Raw genomic sequence first — 25,736 nt, forward strand, 5'->3', positions numbered from 1 at the left:
GCCGCTTGGGTTGGGATGAGGTCGGAGAAGAAAAGAAATTAGGGCTAGGGATCGGCGCTTATCGGCCGCGGCCTCCCTCGTTCCGCCTTCATTCTGCAATCTGTCACCCTCTAGTTCCCCAGCTTCTCCCTCCACTTCTTCTTCTGCCCTTGGTTCTTGTTCATTTTCGCATAATGCATTTGTGGCAGGCCACTTCTATCTGTCTGCTAGCTGCTGCAGCAGCTCCTGCTGCCGCTGCTGATTGGGGGTTTGCTGATGCCACCGTGGCAGTCCAGCCTAAGGGCGCTGGTGTTAACGGCGGATTCAAAGAACAGTACGAAAGCACCGGCAAATCATCTATGGCTTACGACCAAATTGAAGCTAATTCTTTCTTTCGGTAATTTTTCCAGGCTCTCCAAATCCACCCCCCTCTCCAAACCCGTCTCGCTCGCCGGTGCGGATACATTGCGCGTCACCTTGACGACTCAAGAAGGTAGCTCCGCAAAGCGACCACACCAAGCTTTCCTTCTCTTGAAGGATACTCAGAGTGGGCTGGATGTCTCGTACCCTTTTACTGTGAAGGAAAATGGCAAATCGCGCGTTGAATTGGTATGGGATCTCAGTGCGCTCAGCGACGCATTAAGCTAATTCGGACATAAGACCCAGAAGGACCTGCCTATCCAATTCCTCTCCCTTGCCGAACCAGTCGATGCACGGGTGGTTCTTGGCTCTTTCGGAAGCTCTACTCCTTATGACAACTCCGTGTTCTCGCTCTCGATTGAACGTAACCCCGATGTGCCTGTCCCCACTGTGGAGGTGGCGCGATATGGCAAGCAACCTCAGATCCACCACATCTTTAAGGGCTCTCCTACCAGCCCTCCGGTGGCTATTACTCTAGCTTTTGTCGGACTTGTCCTTGCTGCTCTTCCTCTTCTTGGTGGCTTTGTAAGATCTTCTCCGACTCATTGTCACAAACACTGCTAACCTGGCTAGTGGCTTCTCCTCGGTGCCAACGTGAAACACCTCCCCGCGGCCCTCCAGTCGGCCCCTCTCCCTCATGCCTTCTTCCTTGGGTCTTTGGTAGCCTTCGAGGGCCTCTTCTTTCTATATTACACATCCTGGAACCTGTTCCAGACTCTCCCTGCCGCAGCTGCCATCGGCGCGGTCGCGTTCGTGAGCGGCAGTCGCGCCCTTGGCGAGGTACAGGGCCGTCGGCTGGCCGGTCTTCGGTGAATAATGAAAACACCGCAGAGACGGGTAAGCTTCCATGTTACCTTTTGCTATCTTTAAAACTCGACCCTTGTGGGGCTGCAATGTATCTTAGCTATGATATCCGTTGTATTCAGAAACGTCCTTGCAAATGAGCAGCTCGTCCTTACCATAGAAGGGTCTTGATTCCTAGGCTGGCCCCCACAGAAGCCTGAATCAAGAAATATGGCCCAATTGAAACATACCCGCCATGTTATTCCCATCATGTCCTAAGCAACAAAGACCACGGGTTGGTCATGCATGTGCTGCAATATAGTTTCATCGGGAACGCGCCAAGCTTTGGTATTTGATATTAAAGATTTCAAAGAGGAAGAGAAAATGAGGCCAATAAAACCTCGCGTACAACTCGATGGCCGCCCCTGGACAATCACGGGACGCCCTCCACCCACTAGTTGCTCATCCCTGGCTTTACAGGTCTAGTTTCCTCTTTTCTTGCTCACCTCCTACTTCGACCGGGTAGGCGACCCTCAGGGTGTGTCTGGTTCATCGTCATCTCTACTGGAAAAAATAAAGGCAGTCCTGTAAGCCCTACACTTTTCACCTCTGAATATGCCAACACGGCCTCCACTCTTTAATTTGGAGATCCGGCAAAATTTCCTCTCAGGAACAGATGTGACTTGAAACTCTATCACCCCTAGTTGTCCGAATTAGGTTGAGATCCGGAAATTCGTGACTTCAAGTTTCCAAAACTTGAAGAGGGTGGGATATGCTGCACCCTGCCTAGCAAGCCTTCGGAATTCCATCATGGTCCTGGTCCTGCCTGGACAAACCTGGAAATCCAACGACTTTGCTCGCAACTCAGTGTTGTTTTCACTCTTAGAACCGAGATAAACCTGAAGATTCCTAGAAGTCATGATTGCGACCTAGATAGCTAAGTATATATTCGGTTTAGCAGTAGCATCTGCCGGACGCATGCTGCCAATTGTGGAATGTTTTGTGGTCGGTACTATAGAGATTGGAATTAAGATTCTATATAATGCCGTCTTCAAAATTAGCCGCTGTGAATAGAATTTTACTATCTGAGATGGATACTATTGAGAGTAAAAGTGTCCAATTCGTTGATTCTATCCAATTGACGTCACCGAGGGCGGAACGCATTGGCCAGGTGAACCTCCGCGATTTTCTCCGAACTCCGCAAGTTTAATCACCAAAGTCTCTCATTCACAGCTCGCTACCGCGACTCTTCACAATGGGCAGTGCAGCTTCAAAGCCAGCGCGCTCGGCTGCTGGAGCAGCGGCGCGTCAGTACCCTAAAAGGCCTGCTCCTCCGCCCAAGGCGCCACCAGCGCCAGCGCCTAAGGAAACCCCAGTGCCTCCCACACCTTCACAATCTCCCAATCCAGAGCCAGCAAGCGCAACCTCGCAGTCACAAAGGGCACCTAATGCGTCATCCCAAGGCCCAGTATACCACTCCAAAGAACCACCCTCTGTTGTGAAATCTCCCGGTATGAGACCCCAGCACAAACCTGAACCCGAGCTGCAACGAGACTTGCAGAGTAACTTTTGGGAGCTATTGTGTCCTGCCCAACGGAACAAGCTACTAACATGCTTCCCTCTCTAGCGATTGACCTTGATGGCCGAGATCCCGACTTCGCCGCTTCCCTCCGTAAAATTGGACCTGTTGATCCCTCCACCAACTACCAACCCCCTCATGTCCACGATCGAGGCTCCGTCCAGACCGTGTTCCCAACGTCCTCAAACCCGGCGCTATTAGCGATCACGGCGCGTGATAAAATTACCAAGGCGGCGCAAGAAGAGACCGCGCAAATGGGACTGGCCAATTTCCCTGGCCGACAATTCCTCGACTCCTTGACGATTCACCAAGCGCTGACGATGCGTGACCAACAGCGTCTACCACACAGTGAAATCGAACGGCTCTTACGACTGAAGAAGGGCACGGTAGCCCGATTTGGGAAAGCTGGCATTGTGTCACCAGCTGCGTAAAGTTGTCTCTTCAATCATCTACAATAGTCTGATTGAGCGGCGACCCTCATTGAGACGCGTGGTCTTGCAGCTGGTGTTGCCAATTTTCATAATCGCTCACAAAACATGTATAGTATGATGTACTTTATCTATGATACTCCCAATCCAGCTCCAATATCCCATACACAAAGATTTGCCTACACGCCCCACGTTTCTGCGCTCTTCTGCTGGTACGGTGGATGCCCCACCGATTCTACTGACAATTTCCATTCTGGGGTAGGGTCTGGTCAAGCACCTCCATATTGTCTCTTCCCCGTGGTCTGACTCATTACCGGCCCAATGTTATGACTGTCATGCGGGAGAAAGATGGGAGAAGCTATCGGCGCCGACCACCAATCACAAACCGCAGAAAGCGAACTGACAATAGGGCGTGGTATAGTATCAACTATGGATAAGATCAAGCTCGAGAAGTGACCACCCAAGCAATCAATCTACAGACTTGCTCACGTTTGACTACCAGACCTACCTCACCAGCCACTCTCACTAACCATCCCATAAATCGCAAACATGTACCTCCGCGCAGTACACGCCGAGACACACATCCCCCTCCTCCAACAATTCATCCGCGACAACCCCCTCGGCATCCTCACCACAGCCATTAAATCTTCCCAAGAATCCTTCATCCAATCCAGCCACATCCCCTTCATCCTCGACATCCCCTCCACCGACCCCGACACCCCCGGCGTTCTGCGCGGTCACATCGCCCGCGCAAATCCCCAAGCCAAAGCCCTCATCGAATCTCTAGCCTCGCACCAAGAATCCGGCCAGGACACCCTCGAACTCCCCGACGAAGTCCTCATCCTCTTCAACGGCCCTCATCACCACTACGTCACGCCCAAGTTCTACACCGCGACCAAGCCCGCAACGGGGAAGGTCGTCCCGACCTGGAATTATTCCGCGGTCCAGGCCTACGGCAAGATAACCGTACATGGCAACCCCAAATCCGCAGAGACGGGCGCGTTCTTGCAGATGCAGCTGGAGGATCTGTCGCGGCACGCGGAGACATCGGTGATGGGGTATGAGAAGCCGTGGACTGTGGGCGAGGCGCCGGGGGCGTATATCGAGGTTATGAAGAAGGGGATTATCGGGGTGGAGATACGGATTGAACGTTTACAGGGAAAGTTTAAAATGAGCCAGGAGCTCGCGGAAGGGGATCGGGAAGGTGTGGTTGAGGGATTTAAAGGGTTGGGGAGTGATGTTGGGGATGGGATTGCGAGGACGGTGCGTGAGAGGGCTGCGATTAAAGATGGAGGAAATGGGCATTGAGTCGCTCCGGGAACCTGGATTTCTTTTTCTTCCACGCTGCGAAGATGCTGGCCACTTGCGGTGGCCGCTGTTCACGAGCAGTGAGCTACTTGCAGCACTGGAAGCTGGCTTCCAGGCGGCCCGGCTTTGCGTCTGACGAGTGGGGGGGTATACGGAACTGCATGGACTCGTTCCAAGGTTTGAGATATGTGATATGCTGCTGCCTGTGTCATTTGGATTGAATGTTTGCGCGGACACGTTGCGTAGTCCACTCGTTACACAGCAAAGGTGGGCCTTGATGGAAAGCCCGGCAATTCGTTCAGGTTAATTTTAGCAGCAAATATGGACAAGATTAGATATTACGTTTTTCTATAGTGTAGCCAATTCTGGAAAGTGATTGAGTATCTCGAATTAGACCAAGAAGTTCAGAAGTTTACGTAGTAGGTGTTCTACTAGGATTAGAATTTACAAGCCCAAGCAAGTGATCGTCACATTAGCTCGGCAAGGTCCTCGCACTAGTGGAACAATGATCTGATGAACTGTGGCAGGTTAGTGGCACTTGAAGATTACTGGGTCGTACAGCTAGCTTTCCGTGAGACCCGTCTAGACGAGTCCTAATACATTCACTGACATCGTACTAGGTACGCAGTACAGAGACATATGAACTGGGACAATGACTCGACTCCGTAATTGACGCCACTGGGAGATTTGAACCACGCTTAGCGATGCGCATTAGAAAAGAATACCGAAGCAGAGTCAAAGGTACGGAGTACAACGGAATTCTTAGATCAATGGATCCGAACGCCATTTTACTGTCTACCGCCTGAGTCATCTGGTGATCCTCTCATCCTCAAGTTTCAGGCTTCCGTGATTACGATCGGCCTAGCCCTAGCCGAGGCTCCACATCGACTTCCACAGCCGCAATGGCGGCTCCGACACGCGACCGAGTATGTCCAAGCGTTGATGTCGCACTCGTGTTGTATTGGTGTGATTTGACCAGCGCACATAAGACTCCAATGTACCCCAAACAGGAATTTACAACACACGGGCAGTAGGGCTTTCATGAGATCGTCTCGGGGTCCACAGGGCTTAGATCGTCTTTCATCCTGTCAAGCACGTCAGAGCAGAAAAAAAATGGTGATGGGCTCCATCGCAAGCCCTTTCACAGAAGGCAACTCCAAGACTCTCAGGGGAAGCGGGCATTTTCGAGTCTTGCTAACGGACCTCGGGAGGAACTGACCCCCGGGCTTACCCACCAGTGGCCTGCAAGGTGATGCAGTGGCTGCAATTAATGGCGTCTGGCTGGTCTGATCAATTCCCCGGCGCTGTAGTCTCCCTTACCGTACAAAGCTTGGTTTCCCCCCTTGTCCCGGACCCGTACAGCCTCTGCCACAAATGAGTGAATATTTTACAGGCATTCGCTCCAGGCACCCTCACAACGTCGGCACGAACGGAAGTCAAGTAGGAGCCTGGGTAAAGGCTCCATTGCGGGTGGAGATTATGATCCGGGTGTTCTCAGCCCATCGAATGGTAAGTGAGAACCACGGACGTGTCTCAGGCTCCGAACAGGTACGAAAAAAATTTTTTTTTCTTTGGTTTGACAGCCAAGCTCAATATTTTGTACGGGGCAGATCTTGAAGACCGGTGCTTTTTAGACTTAACATTGGGTGGAACGTGGCACGCTCTGGTACCAACAATGGAGTAAAAAACAGTCTAAGCCTTCTGTCCCCGCGAAAGCCAAGGGATCCAAGGGGGGGGGCTCCCAGGCTCACAAGAATCGAATCGTTCCAAAGGCTCCACAGGGAGAAAGCGGAGGCAGCCGACAGGAACGTCTTGTGATTGTTGTAATCCGGAAGGGCGGTAATTCTAGGCCAAGGAAAGAAAAGAAGTGCCCGTTTATGCAGGCTTCACTAAGAAGAATACCACTCTGTATTGAAAAACCAGGTATTCAGCGGTCAACGCCAATTCATTCGTGGAGACTTGCAGCCAGTCGCGTGCCCAGCTGCCACTTACAGCCCCCCAATTTTATTTTTACACTTGTGGGCCTGATTTCCCCTGTACCGCATTGTATTCCTTTTTAGTGCAGACCCTGCGCTAGTTTCTGGGCACTTCTCTGCTTGAATCTACTCTAACCTCCAATTTCCATCTTCCACCCCCCCCATTCCAGGCTGATGCCCCTTCCAATCGTTTTATTCTGCTTCCATTCCACCAACTTCCCCCCTTGCGGCCTGTGGTCGTGACCTCCGACTCTTCTTTTCCTTACCCAGCTCTGAACTATGAGCTGATGTCGCCATGTCGCCTTTATCCTATCTTCCGCCACTTCCCCAGTTTCTGTTCTCGACCTTGTTTGTGAGCGGGCTCGCAGCAAAGATCTTGCATATCGGTCTCCATTTCCACTCTTTGCCCTTTCTTTACTTGGCGCTGTACTCGCCGACGCTGTTTCTGCCTGATTTTCTCGTCATCACCTGTGGACGTATCCTGCTACGCTTTCCAACGCCAGAGACTCGACTGCAATGGCTTTCGACATGCATCGGGGGACTTCTGTCGTAAGTCCCATTCCTTTCCCTCTTTCCCTCTTTACTTCTTTCCTTTCCTTTCCTTTTTTTTTATTTTCTATGTTTTTCTTCTTTGATTTTCTTCTTTGGAGTATCCCTCAAAACTTGACCAGCTAACGTATACACAGCCTGATAACATGGGGAGCGGCCTCCATCCAGTTCGGCTTCTTCCTCCAAACCGGTGCGGAAGTCGCCTGGGCTGCTAGCAACAGCTTCTTAAGTGATCCCGCCGCCATGAAGATCCTGCTGAGCGGCATCACAACCGTTTCCGCTGCTTCAACGGTGCTTGGCTTTGCCGCATGGGCGATCTATGGACGACTTTACAACGTGACCGGACTGGCATTACAGGGGGTGCAAGACTCGGTCATGGGTCTTTTCAAGGCGCGATATACCTTGATCGGCCAGCCCAGCAAATCATGGCTTGCAACGTTCGACCTACGGACCATGCGCCGAATCGCGATTTTCGTGTCCCTGTTCACCTCGTTACTGTTCTTGCAGATCACCCGACCCGCAATTCCGTATAATCATATCTCCGGCGCGTTGCCTCTCACGCTCCTCGATGCGTTCACCAAGAAATCCGCCACCGACCAAGGCTGTCGGGAGCCTGCTCCGAATTTCCCGCTCTGGAATCGTGACAAATTCACGCCAGCGCAATGGTCTCGTCCTTCATGGCTTCCCGAGAACCCGCCGTCGGGATTCAGTCGTTGGGTCAAGAGCCCGTTAGAGCGCGCGGAGGAGGATAACGCCGCATACTATCTCTGCAACGACGCCGAGAGTGCCTTTTTCAATCCTTTCGATGACCCATTGAAGATCTCAAACCTTGGCGGCGAGATTTATGAGCCCTTGCAAAAAGCCTTCAAGGATCACGCGGTCTCTATAGACCATGTAGTCCTGCTGACCCTAGAAAGCGGGCGCAAGGAGCTATTCCCGATACACCAGGGTACCCCCATGTTCGATGCATTGGTCGCATCGCACAAGGCCCATGCCCAAAAGGACGCCATTGATAGGCTCCTGAAGATTACTCCGGTCGCACAGATGCTCACGGGTGAAACGGTGCTCGACAGCAATGGCCAGGCCATTAAGCCAGATAATGCGACGAAATGGCACGACAGGACGGCAGACGGTATGGGAGGTCTGAATGTCCGCGGTGCGGTAACGGGGAGCTCGTTGACTTTCAAGAGTATTTTGGGCAGTCACTGTGGTGTTCAGCCTCTGCCGGTGGATTTGCTGGAGGAGACTCAGCTGGAAATCTACCAGCCCTGCTTGCCGCAGCTGCTTGAGTTGTTTAATCGTGTGAAGTCGTCGAGCGAGTTGAGTTCAGAGGAGGTCGATGCTCTTGAGCGCCCCTGGAAGTCTGTTTTCATGCAGTCGATCACCGACGAATATGACCGACAGAATGAAATGAACGAGCAAATGGGGTTCGAGGAGCATGTTGTCAAGAGTAATCTGACTTCGATGACCTCCAAATACCGGGCTTCAAGCAAGGAGATCAACTACTTTGGGTGAGTATAACGGTTTCTTAGTTGGCATTGATATAGAAAATTCCTAACAAGCAATTAGATACGCTGAGACCGAGCTGAGGCCATACCTGCAAGATCTCTTCAACGAAGCCGCGCACAACAATACTCGTGTTTTTCTTTCCCATGTGACCAGCACCACCCACCACCCTTGGAATACCCCGAGAGACTTCGACACCCAGAAATACCTCGGCAGGGAGGGAGGTATCAAGCACGACGCCATGAACAGCTACCTGAACTCCGTCAACTTCGTCGATGGCTGGCTCGGCGAGATCATGTCCATGCTCGACGAGTCCGGCATCGCCAACTCGACTCTAGTGGTCATCGTCGGCGACCACGGCCAAGCCTTCGCCGAAGACAACAAAGACCTGACTGGCACCTATGAGAACGGGCACATCAGTAACTTCCGTGTCCCTCTCGTATTTCGCCACCCACACATGCCGCGCATCGACATCGACGCCAACGCAACCTCTCTTTCCATCATCCCCACCATCCTTGACATGCTCGTCCAATCTGGCTCCCTCAATGACCACGACTCCGATATCGCCTCCCACCTCCTCCCAGAGTACCAAGGACAGTCGCTCATCCGCCCATTCCTCTCTTCCATCAATGACACCAGTATCGAAGGCCGCGAATCGCGAAAACATGAAGGGAACGAAATGCCTGCCACTCGCTACCAGTGGAATTTCGGCATCATTAACGGCGGCGGTTCCATGATCTCCGTCACAACTGCCGGTCTCCCTTACCGCCTGGTTTTGCCTCTCAAGAATGAGTTCGAGTATATCTTCTCCGACCTGGACAAGGACCCGGGCGAGCTACACGTGACCAAAGCCTGGTCGATCGGTGCGCTCAAGAAGGCAGTCAAAGAGGAGTACGGCAGCGACGCAGTCAAGTGGCTCGAGAGCGCAGGCAAGGTTGGCAAGTGGTGGGTTCGCCAGCAAAGACGCATCTGGGGCTACCGCGAAGCCTGATTGCTGAGCTTTCTCTGTTTTGCATTTTCTCGGGTCTCTTCCTTCCTTCCTTCCTTTGATTCGTCTACGCATCATGCATCGCCATCATCTATCTCCTAACTTGCCTTATTTCGATGCCCTCTATGCCACTGGTTCCGGATGGAGTTTTTGGGGTATTCAGGAGGGTTTCTTCATGTGTTATTACTACCGACCTCATGTCATTTTTCCTTTTCTTTCGGCAGAACCCGAGTACCTGGGCTGCTTAATGTACATACCTCATGGAGGAGAAGGGCCGTCTCTATGGTAATGTCTCGAGATTGGCTCCTGCCGTATACAAAAAAGCACTTAACACTTAATCTGGAATTTTTATGTTCGACTATGTGATGATACCTTGCCCTTAGAATAATGAAACCGAGCACGAAAACCAGTGGAAAACCAACCATCCTCTCTTGGATTCATCATGCATGAGCGCAAATGCCCCCCAAACCCCCCCTTCTAGCCAGCACCTGTAAACGATGGGAATCCTCAAAAATAGAACAAATACGAAATTGAATAATCACACAAGGCCTTCTCAATCTCGCAAAATGCACATCCTAGCTGTCTCCTCCAGCCTTATGGCTGACCTGCGGCAATACTGGCTGCTATCTTTTCGTTCAGCTCGGCCATTTTCCTGGTCAAGGCATTTTCCTCCGAGTCCAAATCTTTCAGGACTTTCTCCTTCCTCTTCACAAATCGATACTCTTCAGTCTCCAATGCCCTCAGCTCGTTCTTCATCCGGACCACGGGGTCCACCGGCTTCGGCGCATCTTTCCGTACAGCCCTCTGTACTCCTGGCGCAGGAGTCGCAGGCTCTCTAGTGACATATCTGCTGGTAAGCGGGTAGAACCAGCTCTGTCTAGATTTGATATCCGCAAGGACTTCCAAGAAATAGGAGCCTTTCCCATTGTTTCTGATCCTTTTCCTCGCGTAGAGGGTGAACATGTCCATATTGCCCACGATCAGGCAGACCTGCTGCGCCCGACTGAGCGCCATATTCAGTCGTGCCTCGCTGTTCACGATCCCCAGATCCTCAAAGTCCCCCCCGTCCGGGCGTCGTCAGCATGAGAATTGTCATCGGCGCCTCTCGGCCCTGAGCCGCGTCCACGGGGATGATCTCGCCCGCGAGGTTGGCGTCCAGTTGCAGTTCGAGGCGGCATATTTCTTGTTGGGCTCGGTAGGGACAGAGGACCATCACGTCGTCCGGTGTAATGCTCATCCCCTTGTATTGGTACCGGTAGAGCTGGAGGAGGAAGGTCTTGAGTGCCGTAACCTGGGGTTTGTTTTCCCATGATTGGCCGGAAATTTCGCGCTTGGCGTAGCTTTGGATTTTCAGCCATAGACGTCGGCGTCCCGGGACCGTTCGCTTTAGTCGGGCTACTTCTGACTTGGGGATGTGACAATGCTCGGCACGGGCAACGTAGCTCTCCATGAAGGAGTCGAAGACCTGGCCGACGCGCGCTCGCTCGTTGTTCAAGGGGATTGACTTATGGGCGCCGACGTTCAAGGTGTTGAGGTATACTCGGCGGTTGAAGAATTCCATGATTTGTGGGTGGTTCCGGTAGTCCGTTTGGAGCTGAGCCAGGGGATACTTTGCGTCAACCAGTCGTTTGAGCAAAGACCGTTTGAGGAAGAGGGCATGCTCGTTTTTGCCGTTTATTGAAAGGACTGTAGGCTCCAGCTGGTTGGGATCGCCGATCAGGACTAGTCCACGGAATGATTTCAGTGTCATGGGGATCATCATCTCTGGCTCTGAAGCTTGAGAGGCTTCGTCGCAGATCATTAATGCAGGCTTGAACTTTGAGGTTTTGAGGATCTCTGCTCCTGACTCAATCAGTGTGGCCGCGATCAATCGGGCCTTCCCAATAACCCGTCCAAGGGTGCTTTTATACAGCCTCTTCAATTCACTTAACGGCGGACCGCTCACGCCGAATTTCAAGTCCATATCCAACAGCTCGATCAAGCGTCGGCAGTCGCTGCTACGATCCTTTTCCATGGTGGCATATTTCACCACCAGGTTGTACGCCTCAGCTTGCTGGATTGTGGCATCGACGGGCCGCTCCGCCGTGCCGTGCCCACGAAGTGTTGCAAGCTCCTCGTCAACGGCACGCAGTCTCATGGCAAGGCCACAAAGAGACCCGATGCATGGGTAGCGCTGGAGAAAGTTCATCAGCGCAGCCAACACGTTGCCGACTGCTTTGTTGGTGGCCGCTGTCAGAAGGACCGGGACCTCCAGAGCCATCGCACTGACAATGACTGGGATCGCAGTTAGAGTCTTCCCTGTCCCGGGAGGGCCGACAATGATGCTCAGTCCTCCTCGCAAGCGTTCCACAGAAAGGCGAACGGCTTTCCTTTGGCTTTTGTCGAGCTTGTCCTCGAAAAACTTCTGCACCATCTGGAGACGACTTGACGCCTCCTTTGGTGGAAGAGGAGAGAGATCCTTGATGCTCAATTCGAAACAGAGAGGGCTTTCAGGGTTCATCTCCACTCCATGACTCAGGACAGTTCTCAGCAAGGAGAATCCCACTTTGAAACGTTCCGCAAGGTCTCCTTCGACCAGTGGCTGGGCCGTCTTCTCGAGCGCAACAGTCTGTTTTTCAAGGGGCGACGTGACTCCCTCGAGCGATAAAAACACAAACGGTGAAAAGTCAAGAAGTCTCTTGGGTACCGCACCGCGACACGCAATCGTGAAATCACAGATGGAGTCATCCTCGACGACCGTCCCAACGAAACTGGTCTGCCGGAATGCCTCCAGCGAGTTACCCGGGACCTTGAACGAGAAAAACACCTTCGTCATCTCCGGAACAACGGGTGGAGTAGACATGTTCATGATATTGACATGAACGCGAAACAAATTCGCCGCAAGAAACTCAATGCTGAGACGCAACATGCGGAATGCGAAACTGCAATAATCGCCCAAAAACCCGACGCTGCTCACGCCTCTCCAAATAGAGGGCATCGAGGAGCCGGCACAGCCGGTCTCGCTGGTCGAGGAAAGCCGGAATGGCTGGATACAACATGGTCACGCGGTCACGCTGGTTAGGAAAAACTAACCAGGGAGGAGTAGGCCGGCACCCTTCTCTGTCAGGTTTATGGAGCTCGCGATACCAGAACGAGCCCTCGGTCTGGCGAGCCAGTGGGACCAGCTCTTTCATCAAGCTCCACACCTCTTCTAGTCCCCTTCCTTGCGCGGGGCCAACACTCGTCCAGAGACAGATGGTTTGACCTGGCGCCGCAGAGGTCAGAGCCTCCCATGCGTCGTCTGTATCTTGTGCTTGTCCTCGCTGAGGATCGAGAGGTAGGAAGCCCAACACGATAGGCGGGACGTTCACTCGTATGGTGACCAATGACACCTGTTTCCAGTGGGTAAGGGTGTCCTGGCAGCCGCGCGAGTAGAAGAGGAGAGGACAGGCTCGGCGATGGTGGTGGTAGATGAGGCTAAGTGGGCTGTTCTCGACCTCGAGAGCGAAGTCGAAGGTATGCTGAGCGGTAAAGATCACTTCACCGTTGGCAGAGAAGTCAGGACCAATGTGAAGCCTCGGAAGCTGAGATTCAATGTAACAACGAGCGCGAATAATGTAGAACTGAGTGATTCTACTGTCGTAGAAGGTCATATGGAAGGTTGTGTGATTACTCGCCGCCGATGCTATCGCTGATGGATAGTCGGCACCGTGAGGGTGACAATACCAGTCCCGTAGACTCGGAGTCGTGAGCTGGTATGGGTGAGGCATGGTTTAGAGTGATGCTTAAACAAACAAGAGAGCCCCAGAGATAGAATGCTTCAGGATATTGAAGAGAGAAAGAGGTCTGGAGGGGAGCTTGACGTTTCATGGAAACCGAGGACAAGTAGAAGGGAAAATGAAATGGAAGTAGAATGAAAGTGAAATATCGAAGGGCTTTTTCCAGCTCCTTCAAGTACAAGGTGCCTATGTGGTATTGTTCACATTAGCATATCTAAGGAAGTATTTTAGGTACACCGCATTGTCGTTTACGTCTACACTATCTCAGGCACTCGTAGTTTATCTCGAGTTTATGATCTCATTCTGCGATCCGCTATAGATTCTTCGTCCGCAGCACTCAGGATGATAGTAATAGCACCTCCCACTGCTATAGTAGTCTAGGAGACTGTAAAAGCCGTCAAGGACATGACTTCATCAAGAAAACCTATAGACACGATGAGGAATGCCAGCATAATAGGTAGAATTCGGAGACAGGCAACGGATCTTCGAGAGGGTACTGAGGACGTGTTGTTACTGTTAAATCCACAAGAAAAAGATATTGATGTGCAAGAGAGCATATTTATTCCGTTTTATCAGATTATAGTATTGGAATCGATATTGTGGCCTCAATATGTAAATCGCTCACCGCTGTGAGTGCCCCCGAGGCATGGGTTTCATAAGGAATGCGCCTTCCTGCAAGTTAAATCAAGTTGTCCGCTGACTCATATGCTTAGAGTTGTCTCTGTAAGAATATCGAGGGCAGAATGTCTAAATCAAATTGGGCCACAGCTTCAATATTCCAGGAATTGCCAACTTGCCTCATAAAATGACGCAGGGAAAGCCCATTCAGTCATACACCGGATTGAAAAGCCCGCATGCGTTAGAACCTCAGACTTCGGACTTTATATTAGAAAGTCTTAGTACGCCGTGGCCCATGATCCTGCACAATTAGCATTTCAGGATATCAGTACAGACAAGCTGTGATGAGAGTCGGCGATTAATACACAGTCGGAGTGTCTGCAGAAAAGTGGAAGGCCATTCTGGCCAACAAGACGGTTTATAGAACCTAGCAATCAAATTCGATCTAAATGAGGAGTGCCTCGGCATAGATTAACTTGAAAATATTCTTTAGATGCGTGACCACCAATCAGCCGCCTATGCGCCGCGGAAGTAGGTCGGAGATTGGACTCAGGAAATAGCAAGCGTTGACGACTCGGATGACGGTTAGGAGTCGATTGTCTTCAAACTAGAAAGATCATGCTGAGCGTATAATTGGTATAATGACAAACGAGTATAATGACAAACGGCAATTACCGTCCTGCGTGTATTTAGAATTCTTCTGTTACGCCTGATTAGGGAAAGTGAGAACTTAATGTGGAAGGAAGATATAGGAGGACTCGGAGAACGAAGGCCGCAAGGAGTTGAAATTCCATACTGGTAAATGTCGGATAACTAGAGGCTAATCCAGTTGCTTGAAGAATTGGAATAGCACCCTAGGTTCACGGAAATATTAGTTGACTCTTGGAATATCTGGCCTGAGTTAACTAGCTATTGATCGTTCCAGGAAATCCACAGAGCCCACACAATCTGGCATCATCAGGTTTACATTTGCCACATATCGAGATATAACAAGGAGTGACTCGAGGAATTCTGTTCCCAACCGGCGGCTGCGCCTGTCTCCTAGCTCCTACGCTGGCGCTACCAGTCCTTTGAGCTAGAAACCCTATGGTCCTTTGGATTGTCGTTAGCTATGCTTCTTTCCTTATCAGTCAGTTTTCGTGAATGACTCGCCACCATAATACGATCATGGTGCCGGCTTTGTCGAGACAGTTGAGGAACTTCATCATGACCTGCCATTCGGCAGCCCCGCATACAGACGCAAATGGCGCTAGAGCAGCTCTGATCTGTGTGTCTTGTCAGAATCATAATACAGTAAGTGACATCCCAATCTCCTACAGCTGCTGGGAAATCGTTAAGCGGGGTATTCCCAGTTGTGCTGGGGCGTGCAAAGCGAGAGAGCCGAAAGCGAGGAGAAGGGGATCATTGCCAGAGCATAAAATAACTTGGTGCATCATCTTGGCTACGTGAGAGGCGCTCTCATGAATGAGTTGTTGGAATAAACAAGGTTCTTAGAGAAAGGAATGAACGAGTTGCTGAATAGAGATGAGGATTTGCACCGTCTACTCCACGCGGATAACCACGAGACTACCCGAGGGGAACTTTGAGTAAATGCACTGAGTTCTTTGTACCTGTAATCCTCCTAATGTTGCTCTCTCACCCAATACTATTCGGGTCGACTCTTTTGATGTGTCTTGAAATATCCTGCCACTTTTTCGTTTCCCTTTCCACGAAGAGGTTCTCCCCAACACTCCCAAAGTATTCTTCAAACCAGAATGCAAGTTGAAGACAGTCAAATTCCATTGGAGTCTTTGGTTCTATATTATTTTCTATTTCCAAATCAATCAATAGAAAATATATATTTCATTCCAACTTCCTGTAGTAATTCTCACCGCACATCTGGTGCGCACACCCGCTTGCTGTTGTCAGTGGGAGCCACGTGGCTCGCATCACATAATATGTCTGGCTTGTCCAAGCTAAGGTCTCTAATGTGGCCAGAATGTGAGCAGATCACGGTTACACCACAATGGATCTGCATGTCTAGAATCCCGTCTTCGACTACCGAACCCAGGAGGCCCATCCCAACAATCGCCCTTCACCCCCACACAAGCAAAGCAACGTGGCCACGACAAGATCCAAAGAGGATACGGGGAGAGAATTCGTGCCACCACTGGAATCGAATACTGCAAAGAGCAATTCCGGTGAGTCCTGTGGCCCTCGCAGAACCAACAAGAATCCTGGAACAGCAGGGTTATACACCCTGGCGATTTTGCCGCCAAAAATCCACGTCGCAAAATGTTACTGCATCACTGGCTCCATTGCGAATTTTGGCGGCAAAGTTTACTCCAGCAACACAGAGAATGGCTTATCGAAGTGCTACATACGATTGCGCTTTCGGCCGTTGGGCTCTCGCAGTCTGATTGATGATCCTATTATTTCCGTTTTGGCTACTTTCATCAGTTCTAAAACAATAAAAAAAAACACTGGTTGCAATTGGGAAGCGATAACAATGGAGCCATTGGAATATACTCCTTGCCACCTCCACAAAACAGGCTTTACCAAGGATACAAAAGATTTACGCTCCCGCAATTGCCGGGATGATCAGCGCGCGATCCCCGGATGCTGTTCCAGCCAGCGAACATGGTTTCTTCCAACGGGAACCCAGATATGGAAGCCGTGACTGGACAGAGAGACCAAGGGAGGGGTGGGCGTACTACTCACAATGCACACATGGTCAAATCCTTGCAGCATTTCAAAGATAAGCCATAGCCGGTTTTCCAGGATTTAGACAACCCACCGCCGGGTCCAATGCTTGAACGTCTCGGGCCTAGACCTGTCGTTATCTCGATAGGAACCAAGATATGAGGCTAGCGGTGAGATGCAACTATGCAGGAGCGAAGGACAGGGGCTCGCGGACATTTCTAGAAGACTCCCGATCGACGTTTATTGGGATTGGAGGGCTAACACCTTGCTCACGCGGACAAAAGTGGGCCCGCTATCTTGCTATGCTGTTGAGTGTGTCTCCTGTCGTGGCAGCTTCGGAATCCCCAATTAGGTAAAGTCAGGTTGGCCAGTTTGTAGCGAAGGGAAAAAAAAATTTTAGGGTCACATGGTTCTCGTGGTTTGGCGCCTTGAGCGCGGGTTTGCTAACGCGACGGACTAGACTGATCTATCTCACTCGTGCCTGGGCTCGGCGACAAGAAGCTCAATTGGGTAAGCCTCAAGTTTGTTACCCACAGTGTAGTTAGTTCCTTACCCTTTTTTAAGCCCAGAAGCTGAGATACCTGGACTATTGAGAAGGGTCACTGCGATATGATGGGCACGGTCGGAGACAGTGGCCGCAGTCTGTACAGTCCGTTCTAGAGGCTATTCGGAATCCACCAGTTGCGCGCTCAACGAGGTTGTGAAGGTAGGGACTTTTGTAAAAGTACATCGAAACTTTTTTTTAGTCGTCTCATTTTCGATCAGAAAGACGCGGGATGAGCCATTGAGTTTACCCGACATCCAGGAACCGAAAGCACGGGGATGAGTAGAAACCTTGATTGGATGCCAGCGACCACATGACAGGCAAAATGGAGGATATGAAAAAGTAAGAAAAGAAATTATGCGGGGCTGACCATTCTCAGGAGCTTGAAGGTTGATGTCCGGGGGGGAACCCCGGGGAACCCCAAAGAACTGCAAGGCTCCAGATTCCCCGGGGTCACCTGAATGGGTTTGGTGGCGCCGGCTTTCCCAAACAAGATATCCGATCTACAGCCCATCTTGATCTCCCGGACTTTGCACAGCCAAAGCTCTAGAAAATAGCACCGTTAAGCGAACAGAGCCAAATAGATCTCACAGCGTCTCAAATTGAACGTTCGCATTCTTGTAAAAGCGGGTTTTTGGAATATTTGTAATTTTATTTGAGGAAGGAAAGAAAAAGCAATATAGGAGTAGCCCAGTCGATCTGAGTTCCCAGATGTCGCCACGACTCTGCCGCATTCCCCGGAAGACCGGGACGGCTTGTCGGGGTCTGGGCCGGCGCCAAGGACCAATTCTGTCGATTCTACAATCATGTTTTCGCTCCAAATTCGAGAGTGTTCACGAGACCTCTCGCATGGAAACCCTTCGGTGGGCTCGACGTTTCGTCGGCTTGCGGTGCCGATGCCCCTGCCAGTAACATATAAAGGCTGGTTCACTCCATCGTGAAGTCCATCCAGCAGTCCATCCAACGCTCTACTCTTCTGTGTATATTTTACCAGATCTTCCTGACTCCTTGTACTATCAGCCCTTCACGCCTACCAACTTTTTAATTAATAACACAACACCCTTATACAATAATGTCTGTCTCCATTGAGTCCACTGCAGTTCCTACTGCCCCTACGGCTCCCCAGCAGCCTGTCCTCTTGGGACACCAAGCTCGCATGCCCGAGTTCAGTCTTGCTGGCAAGGTAGTTTTGGTGTCTGGCGCTGGTCGTGGGCTGGGTTTGACTCAAGCCGAGGCCCTGTTGGAAGCTGGCGCGAAAGTCTATGCCTTGGACCGTCTACCTGAGCCGGTATGTTCTATTCCCTAAACCTGTTTGTTCGTTGGCACTCATATTGGACGAACGAACGAATGATCTTTTTCCAGATCCCAAATAGACTAACATAATACACAGGCCCCAGAGTTCTCAGCCATCCAAGAGCGCGCCAAGCAACTGGGAACCGAGTTGCACTACCGCCGCATTGATGTTCGTGACACAGAGCTTCTGAACAGCGTGATTGAGGCGATCGCCGACGCCGAGGGTCGCATGGATGGCCTTGTTGCCGCCGCTGGTATCCAACAGGAGACGCCCGCTCTCGAGTACTCTGCCAAAGACAGCAACACCATGTTCGAAGTCAATGTCACAGGCGTGTTTATGACCGCACAGGCCGTGGCCAAGCAAATGATTCGCTTTGGCAACGGTGGTAGCATTGCTATGATCGCTAGTATGAGTGGAACCATTGCCAATAGGGTACGTACCCAGCCATCCCCCGCAACCCCAACTCTGGGGGTTTCCATCCCTTTTTTTGGATGTTTTCCGGTGTCTTTGCGTCGTGTGGTCTTCTATTTGCCCTTTTCGGAACCCTGCAGGGATCCGAGAAGCACAGCATCTCCGAGCCCTCCGACTCTTGACACTCTTATCATCTATATCACTATACTGGAATTTTATGACATCTGGCTAACATTTCTCTCACAGGGTCTCATCTGCCCCGCCTACAACGCCAGCAAGGCTGCTGTTATCCAGCTCGCCCGCAACCTGGCTGCCGAGTGGGGCCAGTACAACATCCGCGTCAACACAATCTCCCCGGGCTACATCGTGACTGCGATGGTGGAAAAGCTTTTCGAGGACTTCCCAGAGCGCCGCGACCAGTGGCCTAAGGAGAACATGCTCGGCCGCCTCTCCCGACCGGAGGAGTACCGTGGTGCGGCCGTGTTCCTGCTCAGCGACGCCAGTAGCTTCATGACTGGTAGCGACCTGCGCATGGACGGTGGCCACGCCGCATGGTAGATACCTCAGAAGAAGGGCTTGGCAAAGGAAGAGTCGATGACTCATTCAATCTACCTGCGCGTGACCCGTGTACAGGTGTCTCATGGCATGGCGTTTCTATATAATATTTCACTAATAAGGGTGGTTCGACGGATTGCGGGGTTCTGGAGCTGCGCAGCGCGCATTTTTGCTGTTGTCTAATTCGGCCTTGGTCAAAACTTGTTTTGGAGGTTTTAGCGACTTTGTCTGTCTCAATGGACCGTTACGATTTTATTAATTAGATTAATCGATCACTCTACTATTTCGATATGTTCTGGCCCACTTTCTCCACTTTTGACAGCTTGGCTCCACTGGTGAAGTCATGATAACCCCTAAGTGTAGTTAGGTCAAGTGCCGGGCGAGCGATCCTATCGGAGCCGCTTGCTTTTCCTTGCGGGGAAACTCCCATAGGCTCGCTTCTCACCGACTAATTTCTGATGGCGAGAATCTGCGAGCTATTGGCTGTAGAGAACTTTTGTTGGGAAATAAGCTTTCCAGATGACCAGTGGATGATGTGTCTATCCCTTGGCTTCTCTAGGATTGAGTTGCGAGGACACGTGAGGCATCCTGATGCCCGGATTCTTTTGTTTGGTTCCTTGCCACCCACCAACCAGAGCCATGTCATATTAACTTTCAGAACGTCAAATGACTGGTGGGTTGATATGTGCCTGCTTCATTGCGTAATAGACAATCAACACGAGCTGGGTGGGAGCAATGGACTGTAAAAGATCACCAGTCTCTTAGCTCAAAGTTGGAAATGAGCGACAAAGGGTACCTTGTTCGAAGTGAGTTACTTTCATGCATCCCAGATCTCAGGTGTCAAATAACTTGGTATAGGCAATGTGCTATGACTCGGACCTGTGATTCCTTGTCCCGTTCCTTTAGTTGATTTGGAGTACGCGCTCCATGCGCTACCTTGGCTTGAATGCCACTTGCTCCTCTACGAGTACTATGAGTAGAAAGCTATATTCCTATGAGACGCACACGTCCATTTTGGCGCTTGATCTCATGTTCCATTCCCCCATAGCCTTCCTGATGGTAGAGTATCTGAAGCGGGGTGACGCTATAAATAGTAGCACGCTCACGAATTTCAACGGAGGGATCCTGGAATCTGGAACGTCGAACCACGACTTGACGAATGTACTAGTGGCAACCCAAACTGGGCGAGTATCGCGTGCCGCCGTTTTGATAGGCTGGTAGTTCCGGAACTTCCTTTTTGAGCGTTATATAGTGCTCGTGTGCCTTGTTTCGACCGTTCAAAGATGGATTCCTGTTGGCTCGTACCCCTTGCCCAAGTTTGGCATAGCAAGCTCATCTAATTCTGGAAAGGTTGATATGTCAAAACTGGTTCTGCGAATATTAAGGTTTCTTCGGCTCCGAAAGCCGACCTACTGGGCGGAATTCCAGGATCCCCCCATGCGCCCGCGTGACTCTATTACCTTATAATTGCAGAAGCAGGATTGAATGGATTCCATACGATGGAAGATAAAGCTGACATTTCCTTAGAGTTTGATATCCGGTCCATGATTTCCACTGCCGTTTTATGATGTGAATCGCGGGCTGGAGCACCGAGTTGATCATGCTAATCCCTTGCCCGAGTCTCGACAGTACGAATCCAATATCTGGACCAACAAGTTCAGCCAAATGTTTGGGGTTAGAATCAATAGTACCGCGGAATACGTAGGATTTGACTGTGGATGTGGAATATGCTTAATATCAATCCAATAATATCGTACCGGTCAAGATAGTCAACTTCGGAGCAGCCGGCGAGCAAAGACAACCCATCGTAAACGGACTCATCGACTCAAATCATGAAATTTTTTTGTGGAGTACTCCGTAAGCTTCTGGGGTCCAGCGATGCTGGCCAGTGGACTCAACAACATCCGTGAGACAGTGAGAAATACCAAGGTCAACACAATAGCTCGATGAAAGGTCGTGCCGATGTTCCCGCTCAAGGAAAATGTCCTACATGATATTAAGCAGCTCCGCTCTATCCGCCGTACACATGTTGGAGGGTAGGCTCAGCCCTCCGTGCCAAGGCTGACATCAGGGAAGATCCATCCGAACATTGCTTAATGAGCAAGAATAGTGAGGATGGTGATACTGAAATGCTCTTTGATGATTCACGCGACACGAAATTTTGTCGCGGCAAAGAAAGAAGGCAAGACTAACGGGATACATGACAGGAACTGATTCATGTAAAGAGTATAGCTTGACAAAATTGAATTGCAAGTATCGTTCTCCTGCACTTTGCAAGGAGCAAGCTGGCCTCAGAGAGACCTCATCTCCGGTTTCCAAAGTGCAAAACTGATATCGAAGTGACTTTCTGTCATAAATCGGTCCGTGGCGATATTATTTCAGATGTTATTGAATCACAGCTATTGCCCTTTTTGAAGGTCTAAGTAGTAGCCGCATAAGTTCTAGAGGGCGTTGTGACGTGCGAGGTTGGAGAAGTCACTGGGGTAATGGTGCTTGTTGTTGTTGAATAGGAATAGCTCGACGCTGGAACACTGCACGAAGCAAAAAGAAAAGAAAAGCATCCTGGATTAGCAAGTTGCAATTTGTGATCTGCGAGTAACAATATTCTTCACCACTGGTGAGGCAGGAAACATTATAGGTCCAATCCAATGGGTTTAAGAAGCTCTGCCTGTCCCTATACCCCAAGGGAGGCTAAGAGCTGGCGGCGTACACCACCAGCACCCTGGACGTTAATAAATACTACTACTACTACTACTACTACTACTACTACTACTTCTACTACTACTTCTACTACTAGGGAATACCAGATGGAGCTTCTTTGAACAGTTGGATTGCAGATGTCTTGAAGGTCGGGAATAAGAAAACCAGTGACCTTGATGCCGAAATTGGCCCGAACATGGTCGCTGATCCACCAAGGCAAAATGAAATGGATAGATCCAGAACTGAATGGGCGCATAGTATATATAGGAAATACTGTAACGGTGAGCAAGGCAGCTCCGGACGATTCGATCAAATCGCAATTTACTGTCTCACGCTAAAATCGCTGTAGCCGCAGGACTAAGAGACCGACCCACATGGAGGGGGCGGGGCAAACACCTTAGGTACGCCTCACTAGCTGGTCCCTGTTTCGAAATTGACTCGCTATCTCTCTCTTGGGTCTTTTTACTCTTGGATTCCCTTTTCCTCCCGATCAATCTTCTGGGTCTCGTTCTTCTCGAGTTGCCTCTCTGCACGGTCTGCTCGATTCAGGACATTCTCTAGTTGCCATTCCATTTTCAGAAAAACGACGAAGCATCGCGAAATACACTATCTACGACGCGAAATGTCTAACGACAAAATTTCTCAAGCCGACCTATTTCTTTTGGTAGTTCCCTCGCTGTTCGAGAAGAAGTACGAGAGCTAAATGATTACAGGAGCGATGGCAGGAAGACTCGCCGCTAGGCACGGATGCCCAACGCGAACAGTTATTTGATGAATTCGTCAAGCTCGGACTCCGCGGTCGTGTGGTAATCCTCAAGGTCCCCCTAGCCTCTGAAATGCAGGAACTAATTTTTAGAGTAGCCATACGCGACTCAGTTGATGCAGGGTCGTATTCAGTCTAGACAAGACCTTCCAGCGAAGAGTCAACAGCTGTTAGATCGTATCGGTCAATCTGGTGTGGAGCGCGCAGCGTTACACTCAATTGATTACGTCTGTTGGCTCCGTACATGTTACGACCCCTCGTCCGAAGAAAAATGGGCTGAAATAGAGGATCGTATATTGTCTTTGGATCCTTTCAAACCTGGAATTTGCAGTGATAGTGTCCTGTTCAATTATGGCTCAAGTTGGGAGAGAATATTCACTCGCCTGCCCCAACTTGTTGAGATACGAATGAAGCCAGAAGAGGCCGACGAACATGAGCGAGAATCCCAAGATCTTTTACGAGAAGCGCTTGAAGAAGAGGCTTCCGACCCGGACCGTGCGATAGAAAACGGCTATGACCCCGATGAGGATGCAACTCCGTGGCAATTCTTTTACAGCAGTTATCATATGCACCAAGTCGTAGGTCGTCTCCAGATCGTTGATGCAACAACCTTTGCCTCTGAGGGACCTGATGCAGGCAATGTTCTTTTGGCCTTCTATGATGACTGTGGGCGAGTAGTCCGCTACTGCCGCGAAGAATTCGATCATGCCGTGGAATTACAAGGTCTGTCCCATTTCGAGCTCGATGACACGACACACTGGCCAACAGCAAGTATCGGCCCGGCCTATGATCTTGGAGGGCCCATGGGACCGCCTGATCTGGACTCGGAAAGTAATGAGGAGTCTACCGACTAGCGAATTTCAGTTCATTTAGTGACTAGTTATTCTCCAATAGAAAACGAGTATCAGGAGCTGACAGAACCTGGGGCTTTCATATCAAAGTATCCACTTTGCTTTACCGCACTGTGCATGTAGGGGCCATTTAGGCCCTCACAGGCTACTTCTGCATATTCCGATGATCTTAAAAAAGCCGATCGGTGAGGCTCCCTGGATCGGACCATTAACTCCCGAAAGGTATGTCTGCGACTGCGCACATTCCATCCTCGCACGTCAACCACGCCCAGTAAGTTTATTGGTATGTCTTTACTCTCCTATAATAGACAGCTATTTCCTTGTTCCGAAGCTAATCAATAGTGCTCATAAAAATTCCAACCCCTGTAGCCAAGAAAATGGTAGATAGGCCGAGTAGTATTGCGACAGCCCGATGATAACAGCGCAAACGTGCCTTTGCTGTGACAATGCGGAGATTATCAGTCAAAAGAAATGGGCGTCTTGCCAAAAGCTTGCCGATATCAATGGTAAACCTACATGCGATGGATGCTGATTATGATAATCCGGATTTCAGCGCTCCAAGTGCCTTGATCTGTCCAGCAGATAACTGCGCCGCTCCAGGGAGTAGTCATCCCAAAAAGCTACCTGTATATTCATGGATCTTGTCCGAGGTGCGCTGTAAAGAACCTTCAGGCTGGACTGCTTTGTTGAAGCCAATGATATGATTTACGTTCTAACAAGATAAGTAGCATCTAGATAACTGCCAGGTCTTTCCTGGTCATTAAATCGAAAAAAAAAAAAGCTTTAGGAACTCAGAAACCGAGGGCTAGATATAGGCGCGGGGATCACTTACATGGGATCCAGATGACAGAGACAAATATCAGTGGAACGGTGTGACCCAAGTTGCCGAGATCGCTGAGATCTCCAAGGATGCCGAGGTTTTCTCCACATAGCTAGATTTCGTGCCACAAGGAGAATGGCTGCCCGCCGTATATACAGATGAGATGGAAGAAGCTGGAATGAGAACCTTGGTTAGTTCAACTTGAAACTTTGAGACTTAGATCCCTTTACAGGCAGACTGTGACGTACGTTAACCTGTCGGAGCTCAATATCTAGCCGTAGCAATGGTGGTGGTATTTGGTATTTTATGAACGAGCATCAACATTTGAACTACTTGAATCTACATTATAATTAGCATGCCCGCACCATGTTGTATGCCAGCCAGCCTGACAGCCAGTGCGGGGTCAGCCTTCAAGATTATGCCGGTGGTAGTAAAGGCGGTCGATCAGCCAGCGGTCGATCCTGCGGCAATCGACAAGCCACTGCCGATCTTCCGATATATTCTGGAGGCACACGAAAGCCGTAGCAAGCGAAGCTCTACTGATGCCACTTAGTAGACTTCCTTTGGCACTGTTATTAGTACCACTTCCAAGTCTCAAATACTAGCCAGCTCCCAAGTCCTGCTTTGCCCAGAATAATTTTCCGAGGCTCGGGGGGCCATGCTCAGAACACAGCCGGATGCCAAGCACCATGACTTCCCGCTGTAAGCAACTCCATATACTTTCTGTACCTAGGTACGGCTGCCTAAGATCACATCAGCTCCGTAAATAACGCTCCAAATACCCCATCCGGGGCTCGATTACCCCCAAAGGGCCTACGGAGGCCCTCATCTCGACTGGTGCAACGTCTTTTACCGCAATTTACTCCGTACTCCGTACTGGAATCACAAGCTTAAGGTTCTGGAAAGTGGCTGCCTGGTCCGATCGGTTGCAGGGTTCTCGGATGCTGCCGGCTGTGGCTTGACTTCAGCACTGGTTCCAGTGGATTGCCGGAGGCGAATTTTGATGACTTAGATGGGTCCACTGCTCGAGTCCTTGTTTTGCGGCGGGCACAGCCGCATCTCTGCTGATGTGTTGCTGCACCGCAGGTATACACAGCATGTTTTGCAAACGAGTGGGGCTGGAAAAGGGGTGGCGTGCCCGTAGGGCAGACATGGCACTGGAATTACTCTTCCTGTGAGCTGTGCGCCGTACTAAGTGGAGCAAGTGGAATTGGGAGGAATCCT

The 25,736-nt window shown here is 50.5% G+C and overlaps 10 protein-coding genes across 10 annotated transcripts; 6 read left to right on the top strand and 4 right to left on the bottom strand.

The window, feature by feature from the left end:
- Positions 1 to 173: 173 nt before the first annotated feature.
- On the top strand, positions 174 to 1,212 carry N7468_006517 (putative oligosaccharyltransferase subunit ribophorin II; the record flags this gene model as incomplete). The annotated part of the gene is made up of 4 exons (XM_058475813.1): positions 174 to 313; positions 390 to 588; positions 640 to 924; positions 973 to 1,212. 4 exons carry the CDS (start codon positions 174 to 176, stop codon positions 1,210 to 1,212), a joined length of 864 nt encoding a protein of 287 aa, XP_058328703.1.
- A 1,225-nt stretch (positions 1,213 to 2,437) lies between these two features.
- Positions 2,438 to 3,192, top strand: N7468_006518 (uncharacterized protein; the record flags this gene model as incomplete). The annotated part of the gene is made up of 2 exons (XM_058475814.1): positions 2,438 to 2,693; positions 2,810 to 3,192. 2 exons carry the CDS (start codon positions 2,438 to 2,440, stop codon positions 3,190 to 3,192), a joined length of 639 nt encoding a protein of 212 aa, XP_058328704.1.
- Positions 3,193 to 3,738: 546 nt separating this feature from the next.
- N7468_006519 (FMN-binding negative transcriptional regulator) lies at positions 3,739 to 4,497 on the top strand (the record flags this gene model as incomplete). The annotated part of the gene is made up of 1 exon (XM_058475815.1): positions 3,739 to 4,497. One exon carries the CDS (start codon positions 3,739 to 3,741, stop codon positions 4,495 to 4,497), a length of 759 nt encoding a protein of 252 aa, XP_058328705.1.
- A 2,271-nt stretch (positions 4,498 to 6,768) lies between these two features.
- Positions 6,769 to 9,519, top strand: N7468_006520 (uncharacterized protein; the record flags this gene model as incomplete). Its single annotated transcript, XM_058475816.1, has 3 exons — positions 6,769 to 7,022; positions 7,160 to 8,533; positions 8,592 to 9,519. The coding sequence occupies 3 exons, from the start codon at positions 6,769 to 6,771 to the stop codon at positions 9,517 to 9,519; spliced, it is 2,556 nt and encodes an 851-aa protein (XP_058328706.1).
- A 591-nt stretch (positions 9,520 to 10,110) lies between these two features.
- On the bottom strand, positions 10,111 to 10,530 carry N7468_006521 (uncharacterized protein; the record flags this gene model as incomplete). Its single annotated transcript, XM_058475817.1, has 1 exon — positions 10,111 to 10,530. The coding sequence occupies one exon, from the start codon at positions 10,528 to 10,530 to the stop codon at positions 10,111 to 10,113; it is 420 nt and encodes a 139-aa protein (XP_058328707.1).
- A 37-nt stretch (positions 10,531 to 10,567) lies between these two features.
- N7468_006522 (uncharacterized protein) lies at positions 10,568 to 12,358 on the bottom strand (the record flags this gene model as incomplete). Its single annotated transcript, XM_058475818.1, has 1 exon — positions 10,568 to 12,358. One exon carries the CDS (start codon positions 12,356 to 12,358, stop codon positions 10,568 to 10,570), a length of 1,791 nt encoding a protein of 596 aa, XP_058328708.1.
- A 46-nt stretch (positions 12,359 to 12,404) lies between these two features.
- N7468_006523 (uncharacterized protein) lies at positions 12,405 to 13,265 on the bottom strand (the record flags this gene model as incomplete). Its single annotated transcript, XM_058475819.1, has 1 exon — positions 12,405 to 13,265. The coding sequence occupies one exon, from the start codon at positions 13,263 to 13,265 to the stop codon at positions 12,405 to 12,407; it is 861 nt and encodes a 286-aa protein (XP_058328709.1).
- A 4,925-nt stretch (positions 13,266 to 18,190) lies between these two features.
- N7468_006524 (putative short chain dehydrogenase) lies at positions 18,191 to 19,381 on the top strand (the record flags this gene model as incomplete). Its single annotated transcript, XM_058475820.1, has 3 exons — positions 18,191 to 18,406; positions 18,509 to 18,844; positions 19,070 to 19,381. The coding sequence occupies 3 exons, from the start codon at positions 18,191 to 18,193 to the stop codon at positions 19,379 to 19,381; spliced, it is 864 nt and encodes a 287-aa protein (XP_058328710.1).
- A 2,671-nt stretch (positions 19,382 to 22,052) lies between these two features.
- Positions 22,053 to 22,334, bottom strand: N7468_006525 (uncharacterized protein; the record flags this gene model as incomplete). Its single annotated transcript, XM_058475821.1, has 1 exon — positions 22,053 to 22,334. One exon carries the CDS (start codon positions 22,332 to 22,334, stop codon positions 22,053 to 22,055), a length of 282 nt encoding a protein of 93 aa, XP_058328711.1.
- Positions 22,335 to 22,700: 366 nt separating this feature from the next.
- N7468_006526 (uncharacterized protein) lies at positions 22,701 to 23,695 on the top strand (the record flags this gene model as incomplete). Its single annotated transcript, XM_058475822.1, has 3 exons — positions 22,701 to 22,742; positions 22,792 to 22,884; positions 22,940 to 23,695. 3 exons carry the CDS (start codon positions 22,701 to 22,703, stop codon positions 23,693 to 23,695), a joined length of 891 nt encoding a protein of 296 aa, XP_058328712.1.
- Positions 23,696 to 25,736: the final 2,041 nt, after the last annotated feature.

The sequence above is a fragment of the Penicillium chermesinum genome, assembly GCF_028974085.1.
Source record: "Penicillium chermesinum strain IBT 19713 chromosome Unknown utg000005l:1.0-4115287.0:1.0-4118363.0, whole genome shotgun sequence".
NCBI classification, from domain to species: domain Eukaryota; kingdom Fungi; phylum Ascomycota; class Eurotiomycetes; order Eurotiales; family Aspergillaceae; genus Penicillium; species Penicillium chermesinum.